This window comes from Glycine soja, chromosome 16, assembly GCF_004193775.1.
Source record: "Glycine soja cultivar W05 chromosome 16, ASM419377v2, whole genome shotgun sequence".
NCBI lineage: Eukaryota > Viridiplantae > Streptophyta > Magnoliopsida > Fabales > Fabaceae > Glycine > Glycine soja.
The window spans coordinates 10600332-10621740 of record NC_041017.1 but is presented as its reverse complement, the minus strand read 5'-3'; the positions used below and the strand labels follow the sequence as shown (position 1 = coordinate 10621740).

Here is a 21409-nt window from a genome sequence, read left to right as displayed (position 1 = left end):
TCCACACCATTGAAAACCACACCGCCAGCCCTCTTTGATTAGCCTTAGAACCAATTCCTTGAATGAGATGTTGCTCACAATGTTGACATGGTGATGCTGAACTCCTATGACTATCCATTGATAGCAGCACAATGCAATTAAAGAAGAGATGCCTAGTTGTTTCCTCCTCATGCAAATAGAATAGGAAAGAGAAATTATTGTCGATTATGGCCACTCTTCTCTTCCTCATATTTGCTTTTATCTGAATTTTGTCTTGTAACATCTTCCTGGAGAATGCCACTACATTAGAAGGTATATTTGCTTTCCATACTCGAGATAATAGATTGAAATTGTCTTCAATATAACCACTGTGCATGTGTCAAATATGCATTCTTCACACAGAACATACTTGTTTCATTAGAAATCCAAATCCACCATCAGTTTCCTGCTCCCTCATCACCACTAACTTTAGATCATCATAAATTTTTTCCTCTAGCTCATTTTCCCACACAAACATGTCCCTCCTCCAATCAATATTCCATCTCCACAATCCATTTTCAACTCCCCCATGTCGGCAATGACCCTATCCTTATTCTTGGATAGCAAGAATAATCTCGGTATTTATATATTAGAGATTCATCTTCAACTATCTTGTGATTCCACAACTCCTCCCCTTTCCCATCTCCAATCTTCCAAGAAATATTTTGCTCAAACCAACCCCCTCGGCCCCAAAGCCCACAAACACTCCCAATGTCTCTCCATCATTTTGACATTTACCAACTCTTGCACCCTCCCCTCTTCTAATGAAGTTCCATATTTTGCAATAAGAACTCTACCCCCCCCCCATAGACTATCTTCATTGAAGAAAAGACACCATCTCCATTTAGCAAGAAGAGTTATATTGAACAGCTTTATATTTTTAACACCCAATTCTCCCTCTTTTTTAGGTAAGCATACCCTCTCCCATTTCATCCAAGCAATTTTCCCTCCCACCTCACCCTTTCCCCACAAAACTCCCTTGGAATTCTCTCAATTTTTCTCATCACCCCACAAAGGCATTTTAAAAAAGAATAGAGAGAAAAGTGGTAAGGCTAAAAACACAAAATTTAACAAGCATAGTCTCCCACCAAAAGACAAATGCCTACGCTTCCAATTATTAAGTTTCTCAGAGAACTTTTGAATAATGGGCTCCCAAGTGGCTTCTTTTGAGGGATTAGACCCAATAGGAATTCCCGGTACATAAAAGGAATATTCATTACTCTACAATTCAATATGGAAGCAAAGAAATCCACTCTTTCATTAGACACTCCTATCCCCGTCAACTTGCTTTTCAAAAAAATTATTTTCAAGCTGGAAGTAAGCTCAAAGAATCTAAGTATAACTTTCATAGTAATCACATTTTTCAAGGAATTTTTAGCAAAAGAATAGAGTACCATCCGCAAATTGTAACCTCCACTTATAATCTCCAACTAAACTCTTTTTCTTCGCTTCCTGCATCAATCCCGCCAAACCCTCCACCACAAAAAGAGGAATGGTGCTAAAGGATCACCTTATCTCAACCCTCTTTGCATGCCAAACTCTTCCATGTGGATCCCGTTCACAAGAACCGAAACCGATGCCGATTCTGCACACCCTTTGATCCACTTTATCCACACCTCACAAAATTCCAACCTCCTCATCATGTAGAATAAAAACTGTCAAGACATTTAGTCATAGGCTTTTCCAAAATCAACTATAAAGATCAAATGCTTCTTTTTGTTGTCTTTATTCACTTCATCAACCACTTCATTTGCCATCATTACTCCATTAAGCATAAACCTCCCTCCAATAAAGGTTTTGGACCCCAATCCACCACCCTATTCTTCAATACATGAGGTAGACACAATTCTTTAGAGACTAGAAATCTATCTAGTCTACTTTTACAATGACTATTTGGCTTATACCATGTAAACCTTATTCCCAATAAAGGTGTATCCACTAGCTCCTTGTCTTGAATAAAGATGTTGAACTCCCTTATCTCCAATCCTCCAACACCTTTATTCACCTCTGCCCTCCTTTCCTCCAATATTCTCACCTCATTGAAATCCCCTAAAAGACACCAAAATTCCTTTGAATTTTTTTTTAGCTTCAATAACTCATCCCACAACCTTCTCGTTTCACTCATCACACAAGAAGAATATACATTAATAATGATACAAGATATATTCTTTTCTTTCCACACCCCCTAACACCTAAAAATCCATCTCCCGCGAATGATTCAGTAAGTTGGAATGCTTCCTTCTTCCATAGTATTACCAATCCTCCTTCCTTATTCATCACCTTTTTTCTACCCACACTACCTCATTGTTGCCCCAAAGAGAATGGTAGAAGCCCTCCTCCATTTTTTCTAATTTTATTTTTGCATACACACTACCTCCGCTTCTTCCTCCTCTACAATTTTCTTTATTTCTCTATTTTTCAATGTTCCCCCATACCTTGAATATTAAAACTCAACATCTTCATAATACCACTTTGCTGAAACCCACCTCATCCCCTACATTGAATTTTCTTTTCTTATCTCTTGCTTCTGGTTCTCCTATTTTTTTAACATCTTCCCTCTCTCATGCATAACTGGATACTTCTAATTGGTCTCCCAACTTCCAAATCACGCTTCCCTCTGTCTCCCCATTTTCCCACCCTCTAATACTTTGTCCTTCCAAACTAGACCTTTCTGACCTGGACCTTGCCATAATTCGAATAGTTGTGTCTATTCCAGCTTGATTGCTTTGTTCCCTTGTGCATGCCTTTCCTTTTAAATGTTGGATTATTTTAACGCCTCTTTTAATTTGTCCCCCTTGTACTACTAGCTCTTCTTTGGAGTTTATATTGCTTTTGTTCTGGTCCTATTTCTTGTAGTTACATTGGGGCTTTATATGTTTCACTTGTCTGCCATTCAAATGACCTTTTTTGCGACATATATGGGCTTTCTTTTGGTCTACAACATCCCCCTTGAAGTACCTGAAACACACTAGAAGGGGGGTTGAATAGTGTGATGGATAAAAACTTGATCTTTCAAAAACTATTAAAAACTTTTCTCAAACAGATATCAATGGATGAAAGGTTTCATCCAAGGGGTTTTAAATCATGTTGTGCTAAGAAACACCAGTTCACAAAAATTGGACATAGTAGTGTAGAAGTGATTTATAGAAAAGAACTAGTTATATAGAAGCAGTAAAGAAAACAAAAAGGTTTTATATTGGTTCACCCCTACTCTTGGGCTGCGACAAGTTCTTCTTCAAACTTTGAAGGGTTCCACCAATCAAATCTTTGATTACAACCAAGTATTCTCTATGTCACTTCTGGCTACAATGAGTACTCTCTAGGTCACTCCTGGCACTACACTTAATCTCCCCCTGAGATTAAGACCCAAATATTCTTTGTCACTATGTCACTTCTAACTTTCACAAACAATATACGTTTGATAGAAAATGTACTTATTCACTCAAAGAATGTTTACACAATAAGCTTAAATACAATGAAACTCGCTAACTTAGCAAAGCTAAGATTCACTCTATTTGCTTAAGTTTCTTTTGTCCAGCGGACTAACAATATTACAATACTTGTTCGTTTTGTCTTAGAATATTCTCTTGTAATTTGACTTTTTTTTACACAAATATCTTCAAGCTTTATATAGACTTCTGAGCTTTGATCCGTTGAGAGATCCCAACTAGCTGTTGTCTAATAGCTTTGGCGCTTGACACAAGGTCGCTAGAGAGAGGGAGGGGGGGGGGGGGGGGCACAAACACTTTCTGCATCATATCTTTAGAGATGTACAGTTTTTCAGTGTTGCCTAGTGCTCAGAGCTGACTTTCATTGTATGAATCGAAGGAAACATTAACAACATAAGAAAAGAGAAATTAAGAATGTCAAGACAAGACAATATAAATCTTCCCTGAGAATCTTACTGAGCCTATGGACGTTACTTTCTTGTGAATGTTTTCAGTACTTGAGGATCGAGTAACTGCTCCATTGCTTTTGTACTGTGAGTCAAGTGCTAAAGCACTTGTCTTCTCAAGGTTGGACGCTGAAGCAGTATCGTCCAACGACAGATACTTAGTTTTTCGTCTAGAGCCTTTCGGTTCATGTTTTTCTACTTGTATCTCATAGAGATGTATATGAACCTGTAGCTTAAGCATGAAAGATTAATACATAAAATTTATACTTTGTTAACATCAAAATCTTAGGGATTTAATTGTTTGGTACAGTCCAATGTGACTTAGACACAACTAGACTTAACAATCGAGCCCTTTTTGATGATGACAATTAGTATAAATTTTGATACCACAAGAATAAGATAATGAGATTAGGATCAAAGTATCAGAGCAGTTTAGGATGTATTGTCACACACTGCTTGCTCTTTGTTTCTATCTTTGAAGAAAATATCTTTGGCATTCAACAAACTTGTTAATTATCAGAGTATAAAGATATCTTTCAAAAACATAATCAGAGCAGATATTGCTTAATTAGAGCAATTATGTGAGGATAAATGAAACTCTCCTTGAGTTCATTACCTTATGCAAATATCAAAGAATATGTATTAATCAGAGCATACATGAAAACAAAGCATACATAGTATCAGAGCATATATGTGTAGGGAATTGTAAAATATGAAAGACATACATATGTGACCACCATAACACTTGTTTTATTAAAAAACGTATGAGTACAAGTGTTAAAAATCAAAATTCCTTTTCTACTTTCTCCCCCTTTGTCATTAGCAAAAGACTTGGGTTCGAAGAGAAAAAGGAAATGATTTTGGACAATAGAGTCAACCCTCAATGGACAGAGGTGAAGGGTTTGATGATGGTGACTTTGGTGATGAAGGCAGAGGCATGGGCACAAGGTTTTCAAATATTGTGGGTGCGGAAGTAGGAGCTGGTGGTGGTGAAGGAGGTTGGATGGTTAGAGGCAGCCTCTATTGCATAAGTATATTCATGTTGAAAAGGACAGAGTCATTGAAGGACTTGAGCAAAGATTCTAAGGTGTTCTTGATCAACAAATTTGTTTCAATGCGTTCAACAAGGAATCATTTTTCCATAGTTTCTTCCAGATTGGCCTATTAAAGGTGCAACATTTCTTGAATCCTCTCTTCAGACACACCGTTGGAGTAAGGGCGGTCAAAAGAGTTACCTCACATGAAGTATTGGAAGTGATAATCGTTGCAAGGGCATCTTCAACAATAGGTTGGGAAGAGACTTCAACAAGCGAAGGTTCAACTGCATCCACCTAGGGTCCAAGATGAGCGTGTAAGTTGTTGAACAACTTTTTAGATTTGAGCTTCTCCTATTGTTGCTTAGCTTTTGCCTCATCTTGCATCTCCATAAGTTGGTAGTTAAGCTTGTCCTATTTTTATTGGAGTTCAACAACCATTCCTTGTCCTGGAACCCAAGGGTTCTTATCAGGAGAGAATAAATTACCTTTGAGTTCTGGATGTCTTGCCCAAGTAGTGACAATTACTCTTCACATTGCAGCTTTAGGGTATTGGTGCAAGTTGAAAATGAATCAAGTGCAAATAGAAAGGATTCCATCAATAAGGCACTTATAAAACTTATCATCTCCCTCTTGCCTCAAGAAGCACATTTACCAATCGTTGAATCTATAAATCTTTATTGGATGCAAGATTTTTACCATGCATATATGATTGGATGTGTCTTCCTTGTCATACTCTAATGTGGATGCAATACGTGGGGTATCATACATGTCTTTGAAGTAAAAGATCATGGCATCATTTTGATCAAACTCAGCGTCTAGCTTCAGAGTAATAGTCTTTTTAGCCGCATCTCGAGTGAAGTACCTGCTCCAATCATAGGGAATTGGACACAAGGCAATATTGTCTTTGGGGCCAGGATGAGGCATTGGCTTGGTATGAGGAGGCACCTTTCCTTTCTTTTTATCCAGGTCTAATGGAGGCAACCTCAAAGCTATTCTATTTGGCATGAACTTAATGGTTGTAGTTGGTGGAATGTGAATTCCTGAAGGGTAGCTTTGTCACTAGTCAGTTAGAGCGCACCGTATCACAAAGAGAATCATATTGATATGATAGCTTTAGAAGTCCTCTTACGAGGCTATGCTTTTAAAGCTTTGAGATTAACCCCAAGCTAGCATGACCAAACTTCTTATGTCATACCTAATGATTCTTTTTGATTGAGATTAAGCACGTCACCTTTTGACTAGACAGATCACCAAGTTTAATCTTATAGAGATTTCCTTGTCCCTTAGCAGAGAAGAGTGAAGAATTGTACTTACTCTGGATGATACACATTAACTTGTTAAAGGTGACATTGTTTCCATTGTCACACAATTGACTTATGATTAGAAGATTATGCTTCAACCCTTTAACAAGTAAAACATTATCTATAAGAGGATAGGGAGGAATACATACTTTACCTACATTTGTTATTAGACCTTTTTTATTCCCTCCGAAAGTGACCACCACCACCAGACATAGGGCTTAGGGATTGGAACATAGACTTTTTTCCTGTCATGTGTCATGACCAGCCACTGTCCAAGTCTCATGACTGGTGTTTCTTTCTTGCTATCAAGGAGGTCTGCAATAGGAATTATTTTTCTCTTTGGTACCCAAATCTTTTTGGGTCTTTTTCCTTGTTAGCATGTGGGTGTTGGTAAGCGCTGGATGGACCCCTTAATGGGTTGCCCTTTTCAAGGAGGTCCTTGCACTTATGAGTTTCATGACCTATTTTTATAGAGAAATAGAAAACGATGACTTCTTTACCATGTACAATCTTTTTGCCTTTGAAACCATGGTTAGATTTGTCTTTGTGGTTTCTTTACACCTTAATAATTTTGCTATGGGCTTCATGACCACCAACAAATTTGCCTAGTTTATCTTTCAGGGTTTCTATCTCCTCATAGAGTTTTACAATCTAAGGAGGTAGTTCTTTCAAGACCTCATGTCCCTTAAGCTTACAGTTCAAATCAAAAGCCATCTTTTTGTCATGCTGACATTCCATCCAGAGATCTGAGTCCTTCTTTTTCAGATTATCAAGTTCATCATTAGCAAAGGTGCATTCTTTTTGAAGTAAGAGTTTTTGTTTAAGCATTTCCTTGTGCCATTCTTCTGAATCTTCAAGAGTTGTGGTTAAGGATTTTACCTTCTCTTCCAAGTCTTGAAAATCCTTACGAAGACTTTTGCATCCACTAGATACCTTTTCATCCAGTAGTGCCTTGACTTCCTCACAAACAGAGGCATCTTATACACTACCAGAGGAAGTGGTTTCCAGGACAAAATCAACCTAGTGAACTTTATGAGCTTTCTTGAGATCCTCATGCTCTCTTTCAAGATGTTGAAAACTTTTATTTAGTTTTCTATAAGCTTTAGAAATGCTAGTAGAGGTAGATAGAAGTTGATTATATCTTTTAATTAATTATTCTACAGATTTGAATATTACCTCTTCACCATCAGAGTTGGCAATGTCATCAGGCTGAGAGTCCTCATCATCTAAACTTACGTCCAGTGCTGGGTCTGCCTTGCTGGTGAACGCATTGGCCATTAGACATAGGTTGGCTTCTTCTTCACCGTCCTCGTCAGATGAGGAATTGTCCAGGTCCTCCCAAGTGCTCATGAGGCTCGTCTTTTTGGGCTTGAAGAATTTCTTCTTCTTATCCTTTAGCTTTTCAAGGTCAGGACATTCCAACTTGAAGTGCCCTAGTTTCTAGCATTCATCCCATATGATTGGATTTTTCTCTTTCTTATGGAAGGATCTTTTGGATAATCCGTTGAACCTGAAGGAGTTCTTATTTTTCCACATCTTTATGATCTTTCTTGTGACCGGACTTAGCTCATCATCTTCTTCATCATAGTCATCATCATCAGACTCTTCTTTGGAATCATCGTTAACAACAAGGGCTTTGGATGATGACTCTTTGGACGCAAAGCTGCATTTTGGTCTTTGAGTTGTAAGGGTTAGCGACTTCCCTTTCTTTGTTCCTTCATCTTGATCAAGCTTTTGCTCATGGACTTTAAGAATCCCAACAAGCTCTTCAAGAGTCATTGAATCAAGATTCTTGATGGCTCTTAAAGTTGTAATTTGCGGTCTTCACTTTCAAGATAAACTTTGCAAGATTTATCAATGTGGTCATAATTATCATAATGTCTACCTAGAGAGTGAAGCTCCTTCAGAATGGTTTGGAAGCGTCCAAACATGGTTTGGATATCTTCTCCCTCTTCTATACTGAAGAGTTCATACTTACGTGTCAAAAGGCTCAACTTGTTACGTTTTACTCCAAAGGATCCTTTTGTAGGTAATGGCTAAGGTGTCCAACATCTATTTGGCGCTTCTGAAATTGCGAACCTTGGAATATTCTTCTTGTGATAGAGTGCATAGCAGAGCGTTTATTGTGTTTGACTTGAGAAGAAATCTAGATTTATGATCATCCTTCCATTTGTCCCTATGGATCTCGTTCTTTTGAGCGTCTAGGGGAATGTGATTTCCCTTTTTTACAACATCCCACGTATCAATGTGAGTGGATTAAAAGAAGGAAATCATTTTTTCCCTTCCAGTAGTCATAGTTGGCTCCCTTGAACATGGAAGGCTTGTCCACAACATATCCTTCTTCCATCGTTTTAGGAGTTTTCTTCCCTCTACTATGTCAAGAGCTCAACCTAGAGGCCAAGCTTTGATACCAACTGAAATACCTGGAACACACTAGAAGGGGGGTTGAATAGTGTGATGGATAAAAACTTGGTCTTTCAAAAACTATTAAAAGCTTTTCTCAAACAGATATCGATGAACAAAAGGTTTTTTCCAAGGGGTTTGAAAATCATGTTGTGCTTAAAAAAACTAGTTCACAAAACTTGGATATAGTAGTGTAGAAGTGATTTATAGAAAAAAAAAACTAGTTATATAGAAACAGTAAAGAAAACAAAAAGGTTTTATACTGGTTCACCCCAACTCTTGGGCTACGATCAGTTCTCCTTCCAACCTTGAAGGGTTCCACCAATCAAATCTTTGATTACAATCAAATATTCTCTATGTTACTTCTGGTTACAGGAAGTACTCTCTAGGCCACTCCTGACACTACACTTAATCTCTCCCAGAGATTAAGACCTAAGTATTCTTTGTCACTAAGTTACTCCTGGCTTTCACAAATAATTTATGTCTGATAGAAAATGTATTCTTAATCACTCAAAGAGTGTTTACACAATAAGCTTGAATACAATGAAACTCGCAAACTTAGCAAAGCTAAGATTCACTCAATTTGCTCAAGTTTCTTTCATCCAATGGACTAACAACATTACAACACTTGTTCATTTCGTCTCAGAATGTTCTCTTATAATTCGATTTTTTTACATGAACGCCTTCAAGCTTTATATAGACTTCAGAGCTTCAATCCATTGAGAGATCCCAACTGGTCGTTGTCTAATAGCTTTAGTGCTTGACACGAGGTCGTTACTGTACAGAGAGAGTGAGGACCACAAACACTTTTTGCAGCATATCTTCAGAGAAGTACAATTTGTCAGTGTCACCTAGTGCTCAGAGCTGATTTTCATCGTATGAATCGAAGGAAACGTTAACAACACAAGACAAGAGGAATTAAGAATGTCAAGACAAGACAATATAAATCTTCCCTTTTGTGTGCTATGGCGTGAGTTTCTTATTGAGCCTATGGATGTTACTTTCTTGTGAATGTTTTCAGTACTTGAGGATCGAGTAATTGTTTTATTGCTTTTTTATTGTGAGCCAAGAGCTAAAGGACTTGTCTTGTCAAGGTTAGACGTTGAAGCACTATCGTCATGATTGGTACTTTTTTTTTGTCTAGAGCTTTTCAGTCCGAGCTTTTCTGTTTGTATCTCATAGAGATGTATATGAACCTGTAGCTTAAGCATGAAAGGTTAATATACATAAAATTTATTCTTTGTTAACATCAAAACCTTAGAGATTTAATTGTTTGGTACAATCCAACATGACTTGGACGCATCCAGACTTAACACACCTCATGCATGCATGCGCACAACCCTCCACACTATGTTGTCTGCCCCACATGTTGACCTCTGCTTTGTTTTATCGACCCACCCCAAAAATCTAATCCTCTGTCTCCCAAGGCTGTTCACTTACTACCTCTCATTCAGGGAGGGGTTTGTGGGTATCAATTCAACAATAATCGATTAATGGGGTTTAGGGGCATCAGCTTTTTAATAATTGATTATAAGGTTATGTCAATCAGTAAAGTGGTTGCTGATACGATTTTCTTTTTAGATTTTATCTATTAGTAATCAATTATAATTGTAAAAAATGATTCATGGTACGATTTTACTATTAGAGGAAAGCTAGTGACATAACACCCTAAAGAGATTGATTGAAATTTATTAAAAATAATTAACTTTGATAGATCTAAATTTTAAGTTAGAAAAAAAGTCATTAAATGAGGACTAAGATTCGCTAAATTAGTGATTTCTAATAAATTTCTAAGTTAGACTTGCCAATCATAAAGTGTTGCTATTGAGACGAAAATGGTGATAGAGTGATATCTTGTGGGTGACTTGGCTTGTGAGAGATGATAATGATACTTACCTGTATGGGGAAGAGTCTTGTTGAGTCAAAATGACATTTATGTCTTAAAGACAAATTAGGATCCTGAACTATTTTGATTAGATATAAATAAATACAAATGTTATTTTGTATTTGTGTGTTTTATGAGAGCATACCTTTCAACATCTGCGTTTGATGTTTTCAGATGATAGATAGATAAAGTTATGATTTGATACAACATGTGTGATGACATTTAAAACTTCATTTAATATTTTTTGTTTGAGATTTTGTTTGCAGAAACATTCTTCTAGGCCTATAAAGAATAAATGAAGTGAAGATCTGGTATGCCACATGTGCTATCAAAAGAAAAACTCTGCTATGCAGGACCTACTCAAAGGACGTGCATTAAATGCACCTAACAACCTTCTTTCATCAGACGAAGATCAAGTGAAGATTTACCCGGTGTCAGACAATGGATACTTGAAGATGAGACCTATATAAACCAGAAGCTTTGAAGATTGAAGCCATAGATCTCGCGCAAAAACTTTCATCTCTCCTTGTGTTTGATAATTCTTTGTTTTCTCTTTACTTTTATTTGACCCTGGTCTAAATGTTTTTTTCGTTTGAAAACATCTTATGTTTTGCAAACTTGTTTTCTCATCGTGTGAGTGTTTTTGTTATAAAATATGTCATATGTTTTTACTAAGTTTTCTTCTAAGATGAAAATTTTTGTTGGTTTAAGAAAATGTTTAAAATTTAAGCTAAAATCACAATTCAACTCTCATTCTGGTTTATATTTGCCTTTACAAGTCTAAAGGGAACATTTATGTCCATTGTAAACTAGCTTAATAATTATATCTAAATTTTTTTTAAAATGAAAGTTAATTTATGTTTGTCTACTATCATAAAAAATGATTTTAATGAGAAAATATTCAAAATAATTTATACTTTTAATTAGATGCTAAATTCTTTTCAACTTTTGATTATTTTAAAGAGCTAAAACAAATGCAGGAAATTTTTTAAAAAAAGGTATTTTTATGAAAATATAACAATCAAATGTTATTCTAAGTTTAGAATTACAATGACCACAATGCATTTAAAATTAATTTTGAATTAAAATAATGACTTTTGCATTCAATAAATTTTTTACACTAGATTTTATTATAACTTGATTTCTGAATACAAAACTTGAAACCTAAATCACTACACTACAAAATCAATTTTTATCAAAACTTCATATCCAAATACAAATGCGTATGTATGATAAATATATTAATTTTTACAATAATTATTTCAAAACAAATTATACAGTGCTATGATTTTTAATTTATTGATAGTAACTTATTTTAGGGTCACGGTATAAAATATTTTTTTTACAAAAAAAAATCTATATAATGACAATTTAAAGAAGTTTTATACTATCATCTAATTATAAATTGTTATGTATGATAATTTTATTACTTGTAATAATAATTACTTCAAAAATAATATTGTGGTTGACAATATATAAAAATTAATATATTTTATGAATGATAAATAATTTATACATTAATACTATAAAAAGTTCTTACAACATCATTCAATTACAAATTATTATATATAATAAATTTATTAACTTTTATAATAAGTATTTCAAATTTAATAATATTAATAATTGACTAAAAATATAATTTTTTAAAATATTAATATATAATAATTATAAATTTTTCACAAAATCAATTTCTTTAAAAAAATAATTTTATTCAAATTTTATACTTACAAACACACAACTTTTCTTATGCCTAAAAACCACGTGATTTAATAGTTTCACAATTAATATCAAATAAGTTCAAAATAAGCTCATTCATAAATAAATAAATAAATAATTCATTTTGATCCTTGAAAGCATGGAGTCATGATAATTAGATGTCTAAAAGATGAAAAAATAAAATTATATGTAAATGTAGGAAAAGGTGCGACAAATTTGTTCTACTATTAATTTGTTATGTTAATCAAAATCAAATATGTGTCTATGTGACACATTTGACAATAACATGTTACACCTCCACAAGTTGACTTTTTAATTTAGTTTCTAAATTTAACAATTATTAATATTTTAGTCCCTAAATTTAATTATTTATTAACATTGTGATCCCTGAACTTTACATGGACAGCCATTTAGATCCTAATTTTTTTTTCAAATTTTTAATTAAATTCCACGTTGCATGTAAATTATTAGTATAGATGTCACTATATCTCCTTACTTCCATTTCATATTTCTCATATTTTTCACATTCTTCTTCCACACTTTATAGTTCATCTTGACTTTCACATACAATTTATCATTTATTCAACTAAAATATCAATTCTACTAATAAAAATAACATAAAAACATCTTACAAAACTATTTTTTTAATAAACATTGTCTAACTTCTTTTTAGAAGTTTCATTTTATTCAATTATACATTTTCAAATAGCTTCTTCAACACTTTCAAATAACCATTATATTTTCTAAAATATTGGATCATTTTTCTTTGATCATCAATCATGTGTCATTCACTCCTATGAATCCTATGTCACCCTTTCCACTTTCACATTAAATTTTTTCACTCTCTATACTCCAAAAAAGATAAAAAAAAAAATGAAAACAACACGTTTTGCATGCCACCCAAAGGTTATGTCTTCTAATACTCCACCCTTAAATTAAATAACAATGTAAAAAGTGTAAAGACGGAAAAAAAAGATCTAAAAAAATAATTCTAAAACTTTTATTTTTCTCCCTTTGGCAACAGAGGAGGGGCAAAGAAGGTAACCGTGTGGGATTTGGGAGAAAAATGAAAGAAAATGGAGGAGGAAGTGAAGGGGTCGTGTGGAATTGAAGAAAAAATAAATAAAGGGAGGAGGAAGTGTCCTTGGTAAAAGTAGTGTTGGATGTGAAACCTACAAAAGTAAGTTAAGAATTTAAAGTGGATTCTATCGGTAGAGCAAAGATAAAGATGAATTTTTGTATTTCATGTGATAGTACATGATCCACTAGTCTAAGAGCCCAAAATGGATTCAATAATAACTACCATTGAAGATACTTTACAATAATAACTCAATTTGTTACATTTTTTTTTATATTTAGAGATAATTTTAATTTTTTATCATTTAGAGACTAACGGTTAACACTAGAGGTAAACCCAGGCTTCAATGAATGAGAGGATCAAAATCAAATAAATATGTAAGCATTAAATTCATACAAAATATTTATATATTTTCTAAAATGATTTAAAAACATGTAATAGAGAATACATTTAGATAGAAAATATTAAACAGATTTTCATTCAATGAAAAAAATCTGTTTTAAAAGACCTTAAATTACAAATGACAATAACTAATTTCATGCCACCAAGAACTTTAATGAATTTATAATAAAAATTAGTATTTATGTTAACTATATCTTACGAAAATTCCTTTTAATCATATTAAAAAAATGTACTAAATTTGAATAAGTTATGTTACCAACTAAATTATATTTTATGACAATAATAGCCAAACAACCAGGACAATATTAGCCAACAAAAGAATAATTTACATTCAAAAAGTTGGAAAATTGAAAAAGAAAATATTTGTTGTGACAATGGCTACAGCTTTGAAAGCAAATTATCATACTTTTAATGTAACTTGATATATATCTAATTTGTCTTCCTAAGATGGAGCACGTGGGTATGGAATTGTGCCCTAAGATGGAAAACACAATGAAACCTCTCAAGGTAAGCATTAAGAACAAAGACGAGACAAGAAGAACAAAGAGATTATAGAAAAATGATGATAGAAAAATAGAATGTTTATTGATTTGCCTTAAAATTTAAGTTGTCAATCTTTTATATATATATATATATTATTTGTAAAATTTAACCCATTGACAATTTTTGTTATTCCTGAGAATAAAATTCAGGTAACAAAAAATTTATAACTATTCACATTCTACTCAACAACCTAAGCTAAATTCCTTGGTATCCATTTGAAAAACATTAATAAAATCATTTGATTACAAGCTACAATTATTTGTAACTTTTAAAATAACAATAATAAAAAAGAAAATGATTTTTAAATAATAAATAATACTCAAATATTTATCTAAAACAAACAAAAATGTATTATCTCTACAATAAATATTACAAAAGAATAAAATATTTTATTAAAATATGAAAATGATAAGTAATGCTTTAATAATATATTTACATACTTAAATTTCCAAAGCAAAATAATTACATAGGATTGATTTGTTTTTACATTACCTAATATAAAAAAAAATTTAAAAAATCAAGGGGGCCAAAACTCTTCGATGGTTATCGTGATTTATCGCTAATTAGTGTCTGATACTTTTAAGAATCAAAATAGGTGTTTATTAAAAAAAAATCAAAATAAGAGCGTTCACTTGACTCTAATTGAAGTCCATTCACTTTCGGAAATGACGCGCGTCTCTACGCGTTCATTTAAAATGAAGCGCGTTCATGTAAGTTAATACTAACACATTTCAGCAACAGTGCCACACTCGCTTTGCAGTTTGCATTATTGCAAATTAAACACATTACTACATCTCTCTCATCTCTCCTTTCTCTGCATCACAAACTCCAAAATCCGTTGACTAATGTCATCTTCTTCATTCTCAACAAAACCCCAATGGATCTACGATGTGTTCATCAACTTCAGGGGAGGAGACACTCGCAGGAACTTCGTCTCCCACCTCTACTACGCCCTCTCCAACGCCGGCGTCAACACCTTCTTCGACGAGGAGAATCTGCTCAAGGGCATGCAGCTGGAGGAGCTATCGCGCGCCATCGAGGGCTCGCAGATCGCCATCGTTGTCTTCTCCGAGACCTACACCGAGTCTTCGTGGTGCCTCTCCGAGCTCGAGAAGATCGTCGAGTGCCATGAAACCTACGGCCAGACGATCGTGCCCATATTCTACGACGTCGACCCGTCCGTCGTGCGCCACCCGACGGGGCACTTCGGTGACGCCCTGGAAGCGGCTGCGCAGAAGAAGTATTCCGCGAAGGATAGGGAGTATGGGTTTTCCAGGTGGAAAATCGCGCTCGCCAAAGCTGCGAATTTCTCTGGTTGGGATGTGAAGAATCACAGGTATATGTACATCAATCTGTACTTTGTAGTTTCTTTCTTGCTGTTGTATGTTATTTGAGACTGAAACAAACATGTTTTAAGCTTATGATATTCGTATACTCCTTTGGGTATTTTTTGTAATAACCCAATTAGTGGTTTTGCTTGGTCCTTTTTTTTTTTTTTTTAATATAAGAACCAATCTAGAATGTTTCTTACATTATTTTTTGTGCTTAAATATATTTTTTATCTTTAATTTTTGTGTTTGTTCCTTGATAATTTATTGTTTTGCGTGAAGTTCTTAATAAAATAATAATTTTATTTTTGTTCTTAATACTTATTTTCAGTTCATAATAAATTAGTGAATTTTGTACTTATTTTACATTGAGTTCTTAATAAAATAATAATTTTATTTTTGTTTTTAACACTTATTTTCAGTCCATAATAAATTAGTGAATTTTGTACTTGTTTCCTAATAAATTTCTTTCATTTGTTATTAGTCAGAACAAAATTTATTTCATTTTTCCATTTTTTCTCTCCTAGAAGTGCTTTTGGAGAAGTTAATCTAAATAGAGCTTTAGGCTCTTTGGATGTCTAACTTTTCCTTTAGGCCCTTATTCAGATACATATAGGTAATAAAAATTAAAGTCATAAATATATAACATATCAAAGAGATTAAAAGAATTAAAGCCTCCTAAAAAAAGGAATTAAAGCCAATAACAGTATTTGAAAATAGAGTAAGTGTATGCCTTGTTATTAATAGTAGGAGTAATTTTGGAAAGAACATATACATTTAGGAGAGATATAATGCTACTAACTAAATTAACTAATTTTTTTAGTCTTTATGAATTAGTTAATTGGTTCTTATAAACAGTACAAGAAAGAGTATCTTTCTAATACATGACCAATTTCTGACTGTTTTGTAATCGTTATTGAATTTGAAGGAATAAAGCTAAACTAGTGAAGAAAATTGTTGAAGACATTCTCACAAAGCTAGACTATGCACTCTTGTCTATTACCGAATTTCCTATTGGATTGGAACCCCGCGTGCAAGAAGTGATTGGAGTTATAGAAAATCAATCCACCAAGGTCTGTATCATAGGGATATGGGGAATGGGTGGATCGGGTAAAACTACCATTGCCAAAGCCATCTACAATCAAATTCATCGTAGATTCATGGACAAGAGTTTCATTGAAAATATTAGAGAAGTTTGTGAGACAGATGGTAGAGGACATGTTCATTTACAAGAACAACTTCTTTCAGATGTTCTAAAAACAAAGGAGAAGGTACGTAGCATTGGGATGGGAACAACTATGATTGACAAAAGACTTTCTGGAAAAAGGACGTTCATTGTACTTGATGACGTGAATGAGTTTGGCCAATTAAAAAACCTATGTGGAAATCGTAAATGGTTCGGTCAAGGAAGTGTAATAATCATTACAACTAGAGATCGACGTCTGCTTGACCAACTTAAAGTTGATTATGTTTATGATGTGGATAAAATGGACGAAAACGAGTCCCTTGAGCTTTTTAGTTGGCATGCATTCAATGAAGCAAAACCAAAAGAAGACTTCAATGAGCTTGCAAGAAATGTAGTTGCTTATTGTGGAGGACTACCACTAGCTCTTGAAGTCCTTGGTTCTTATTTAAATGAGAGGAGAAAGAAAGATTGGGAGAGTGTATTATCAAAACTAGAAAGAATACCCAATGATCAAGTTCAAGAGAAATTAAGAATAAGCTTTGACGGTTTAAGCGATCACATGGAAAAGGATATATTTCTTGATATATGTTGTTTCTTTATTGGTAAAGACAGAGCCTATATTACTGAGATACTAAAAGGTTGTGGGCTACATGCTGATATTGGAATAACAGTTCTGATAGATCGTAGCCTCTTAAAAGTTGAAAAGAACAACAAACTTGGAATGCATCAATTGCTACGGGACATGGGAAGAGAGATAATTTGTGAAAGTTCAAGAAAGGAACCAGGGAAGCGGAGTCGATTGTGGTTTCATGAGGATGTACTTGATGTATTGACAAATAATACTGTAAGTACATTCTTTATATATATAGTTTTGAAACTTTAAAGTGTTTTCCTTTTCACATGCAATACCCGTGCGATTAGGCTGAGCTTTAATTATAACTTTCTTGTGCACTAACAAAGGAGTTTCCCATTTTTTTTTCCTTTGCTCTTATCATCACAGGGGACAGTGGCTATTGAGGGATTGGCTCTGAAATTGCATTTCGCCGGTAGAGATTGCTTCAACGCTTATGCTTTTGAGGAAATGAAGAGATTGAGACTGTTGCAACTTGATCATGTACAACTAACAGGAGATTATGGGTATCTTTCTAAGCAACTGAGATGGATCAGTTGGCAAGGGTTTCCTTCAAAATACATACCTAACAACTTTTATCTGGAAGGTGTGATTGCGATGGATTTAAAACACAGTAATCTGCGGCTATTCTGGAAAGAACCCCAGGTATCAGGCCATTTTCTTTTAAAACTCGGTTTACTAAAATAGTAATTGTTTCCACTTACCACTGTTTCATTTTTTATTTCTTCTCTAATCTTTTGCCAAAAACTATCTTGTTGTAGGTTTTGAAGTGGCTAAAAATCCTCAATCTTAGTCACTCCAAGTACTTGACCGAAACCCCTAACTTTTCAAAACTACCAAATCTTGAAAAGCTCATTCTCAAAGATTGCCCACGTTTGTGCAAGGTACACAAGTCCATTGGAGATCTCTGCAATCTTCATTTGATAAATTTGAAGGACTGTAAAACTCTAGGCAATCTGCCAAGGGGAGTTTATAAGTTGAAATCTGTAAAAACTCTCATTCTTTCGGGTTGTTCGAAGATTGACAAATTAGAAGAAGACATAGTGCAGATGGAATCCTTGACAACTCTAATTGCTGAAAATACTGCTCTGAAACAAGTGCCCTTTTCAATAGTCAACTCAAAAAGCATTGGCTATATATCCCTATGTGGATATGAAGGATTTGCACGAAATGTTTTTCCTTCTATCATTCGGTCTTGGATGTCACCAACATTGAATCCCCTATCTTATATTAGTCCGTTTTGTAGCACATCGTCATATCTAGTTTCCCTGGATATGCAAAGTTATAATTCGGGTGACCTTGGGCCAATGCTTAGAAGCCTTTCAAATCTTCGAAGTATTTTGGTGCGATGTGACACAGACTCTCAAATATCTAAACAAGTAAGAACAATTCTGGACAACGTATATGGTGTAAGTTGTACAGAATTGGAAATAACATCACAAAGTTCAGAGCATTACTTGAGGTCTTATTTAATTGGAATTGGAAGTTATCAAGATGTCTTCAATACTCTCAGTGATAGCATATCCGAGGTTCCTTTTTTTTTCTTTGTCTACTTACCTTCACTATTCATTTTAGCTATTAATTAAGAGAGCATGAAATATTTAAAGGAAACTTAAATGTTCACCTTCTTTTAGCACCTTTTCCTTCTATAATCACACGTCTTCATTTTAAAATACCTTATTTTATTTTTAATACTCAACAAGCTAAGTGATCATTCTCATTACATGGAAATTGATTCCCACTTTCTTCATGCTATGCTTGCTTCATCTTATAATCCCATTGAAATATAAGTTGAAAGACATGTATGACGTATACAGAAATGCATCCTAATGATCTGCTGTTGATCGATACACAACATAACTATTAACCAAATTTGTTTGCATTAATTGCCATAATTATGTTTTAATTTATGCGTTACATTGTTATTTTCTTAAAAATGCCCTGGAATGACAAAATAATGATTGTAGGAGTTCTTTTGAATATCAAAATTACATAAATGACTAAGCTTTCTTTGCTCATGCTACAGGGATTGACAACCAGTGAGTCTTCTGATGTTTTTCTCCCTAGTGACAATGATCCTTATTGGTTTGCCCATATGGGTGAGGGACATTCAGTGTTTTTTACTGTGCCTGAGGATTGTCGTATGAAGGGAATGACTTTGTGTGTAGTTTATTTATCCACTCCTGAAAGCAAAGCAATTGAATATCTTATTAGTGTTTTAATGGTTAATTACACAAGGTGTACCATCCAGATATTCAAGCGAGACACAGTTATTTCCTTTAATGATGTAGATTGGCATGACATAATATCACATTCAGGACCCGGAGACAAGGTGGAGATTTATGTGATTTTTGGGCATGGGTTGGTGGTCAAGAAGACAGCTGTCTATCTAATGTGTGATGAATCAATTGACAAGGGAATGGACCCTTCTCCTGAGCCAAAGATAGAGCCAAAGAAAAATGCCTTTGTAAAATTCATAAAGAAAATTGTATCAAGTAAAAATGAAGAGCAGTAGAGGTTTCAACCAATTATTACTGGGCATGCCAAAGTCATAGTATAGTATTCCTATTCATTTTCCTGGAGAGAGGACGCAATATCCTATGTTACATCGATGTATAGGAGAAATTCATTAATAACATTCCTCAAATCTTGTTAAGAGTTTATTTTCCATTGTGCTAGGCCTCATGCTTTCTGGACAAGGTATGATGCAATAAAATTGTTGCAAATATTTGGTGGATAACATGTATTCTAATTACTGTTTTAATTGACCAACTTTGGGTATATATATTCATAGGGCTGGAATTTCTGAAATAATTTTAATCTTCGAAGAGTATTGTTATGTGGAACATGCCTTCTTAAGAAAATATTTGGGTAATACCTTGAATTAAGATTGATTTCCTCTGGTTGTTGGTGAAATTGTCATAGATAAATATAAAGAGGACATTGAAGTGTGTGATCTTAGAAGGTTGCGGGGTATTATTTCTGTGTGAAATTTAAAAGATGGGAGAATTGAAAATGCAAATATTTTATATTATTTTGTTTTGCAAGGAAATTTTCATACACGCACATAGGTTGATGTTTCTAATTGTTTGCAAGTTGAGGTCAATCATTTGCATGAAGTGTGTTTGCTCTATTATTTCCTAACTATTGCTTAAGTATGTGATTTATCTCTGCAGTTGCATATTGATGTTTTATTGAGTATAATATAGTAATTTACTGCAATGAGAGTTCTTTTATCTGCATCCAATACAGATTTTATGTTGAATGATGAAAGATGCAGTGGCAGGGATTGACCCTCACCCTCAGTTCTGATTCTTCTAGAGCATTAGATATAGAAGGGGACAGTTTGTGCTTGGATATTTCATTTTTTTCCGGTTATTTTGAAAAATATCTATTTGAATTTTGGATTATGACATTCATGGCTTGATATTTTCCTTTCTTTTTCAATTCACCAAGACAACGAAAAGCAGCAGTTTTCATCCTTCCTAGAATATTCTGATCATATATTTTCTTTGCTCTTACTCTCTGAAGTCCTATCTCGAGCCGTTCTTTTAAGCTTCAATCCAATTCCCTTAAATCTGGAAGCCATATGCATGTAAAATTAAGTTTATAAATGAGACTCTAATTTCCCATTTTTCCCTGGTTCTGGCCGTGGCTGTCCTTGTGGATCTAAGAATTTCAGCTTTAGTATATACTATAGCTCTAGCATAGCAGAATAATTGTAGAACAAATGTTTGTTCGAGTGGTTCAATTCTTTTGGGTGGTTCATTTTTGGGGGGTCTGTATTTTATTAGTATACTAGACTTTGAACCCGTGCCTGCACGGGTTTTTTAAAATTATATATATAAATTTTTATTTATTTATTTATATAAATAAAAAACAATTTTTAAATCTTAAGTATTATGTTAAACATAATTATATTATTAATGATAAAGTTGATTAATTATATTTTTAATTAAGTTAATTTTATCTTAAAAATTAAGTAT

General features: G+C 33.9%; 1 protein-coding gene across 1 annotated transcript; it reads left to right on the top strand.

The window, feature by feature from the left end:
* The first annotated feature begins 14988 nt into the window (after positions 1-14988).
* On the top strand, positions 14989-20237 carry LOC114390833 (TMV resistance protein N-like). The gene is made up of 5 exons (XM_028351728.1): positions 14989-15614; positions 16535-17636; positions 17793-18068; positions 18185-18952; positions 19450-20237. Exons 1-5 carry the CDS (start codon positions 15124-15126, stop codon positions 19936-19938), a joined length of 3126 nt encoding a protein of 1041 aa, XP_028207529.1. The 5' UTR covers positions 14989-15123; the 3' UTR covers positions 19939-20237.
* The last annotated feature ends 1172 nt before the right edge of the window (positions 20238-21409 follow it).

Excerpts from the sequence above, each read along its gene's own strand:
- LOC114390833 (XM_028351728.1), top strand. The coding sequence starts at position 15,124 with ATGTCATCTTCTTCATTCTCAACAAAACCCCAATGGATCTACGATGTG. Across the intron at positions 15,615-16,534 it reads TGGGATGTGAAGAATCACAG|GAATAAAGCTAAACTAGTGA; the intron begins GTATATGTACAT and ends TTGAATTTGAAG. Across the intron at positions 17,637-17,792 it reads ATGTATTGACAAATAATACT|GGGACAGTGGCTATTGAGGG; the intron begins GTAAGTACATTC and ends TTATCATCACAG.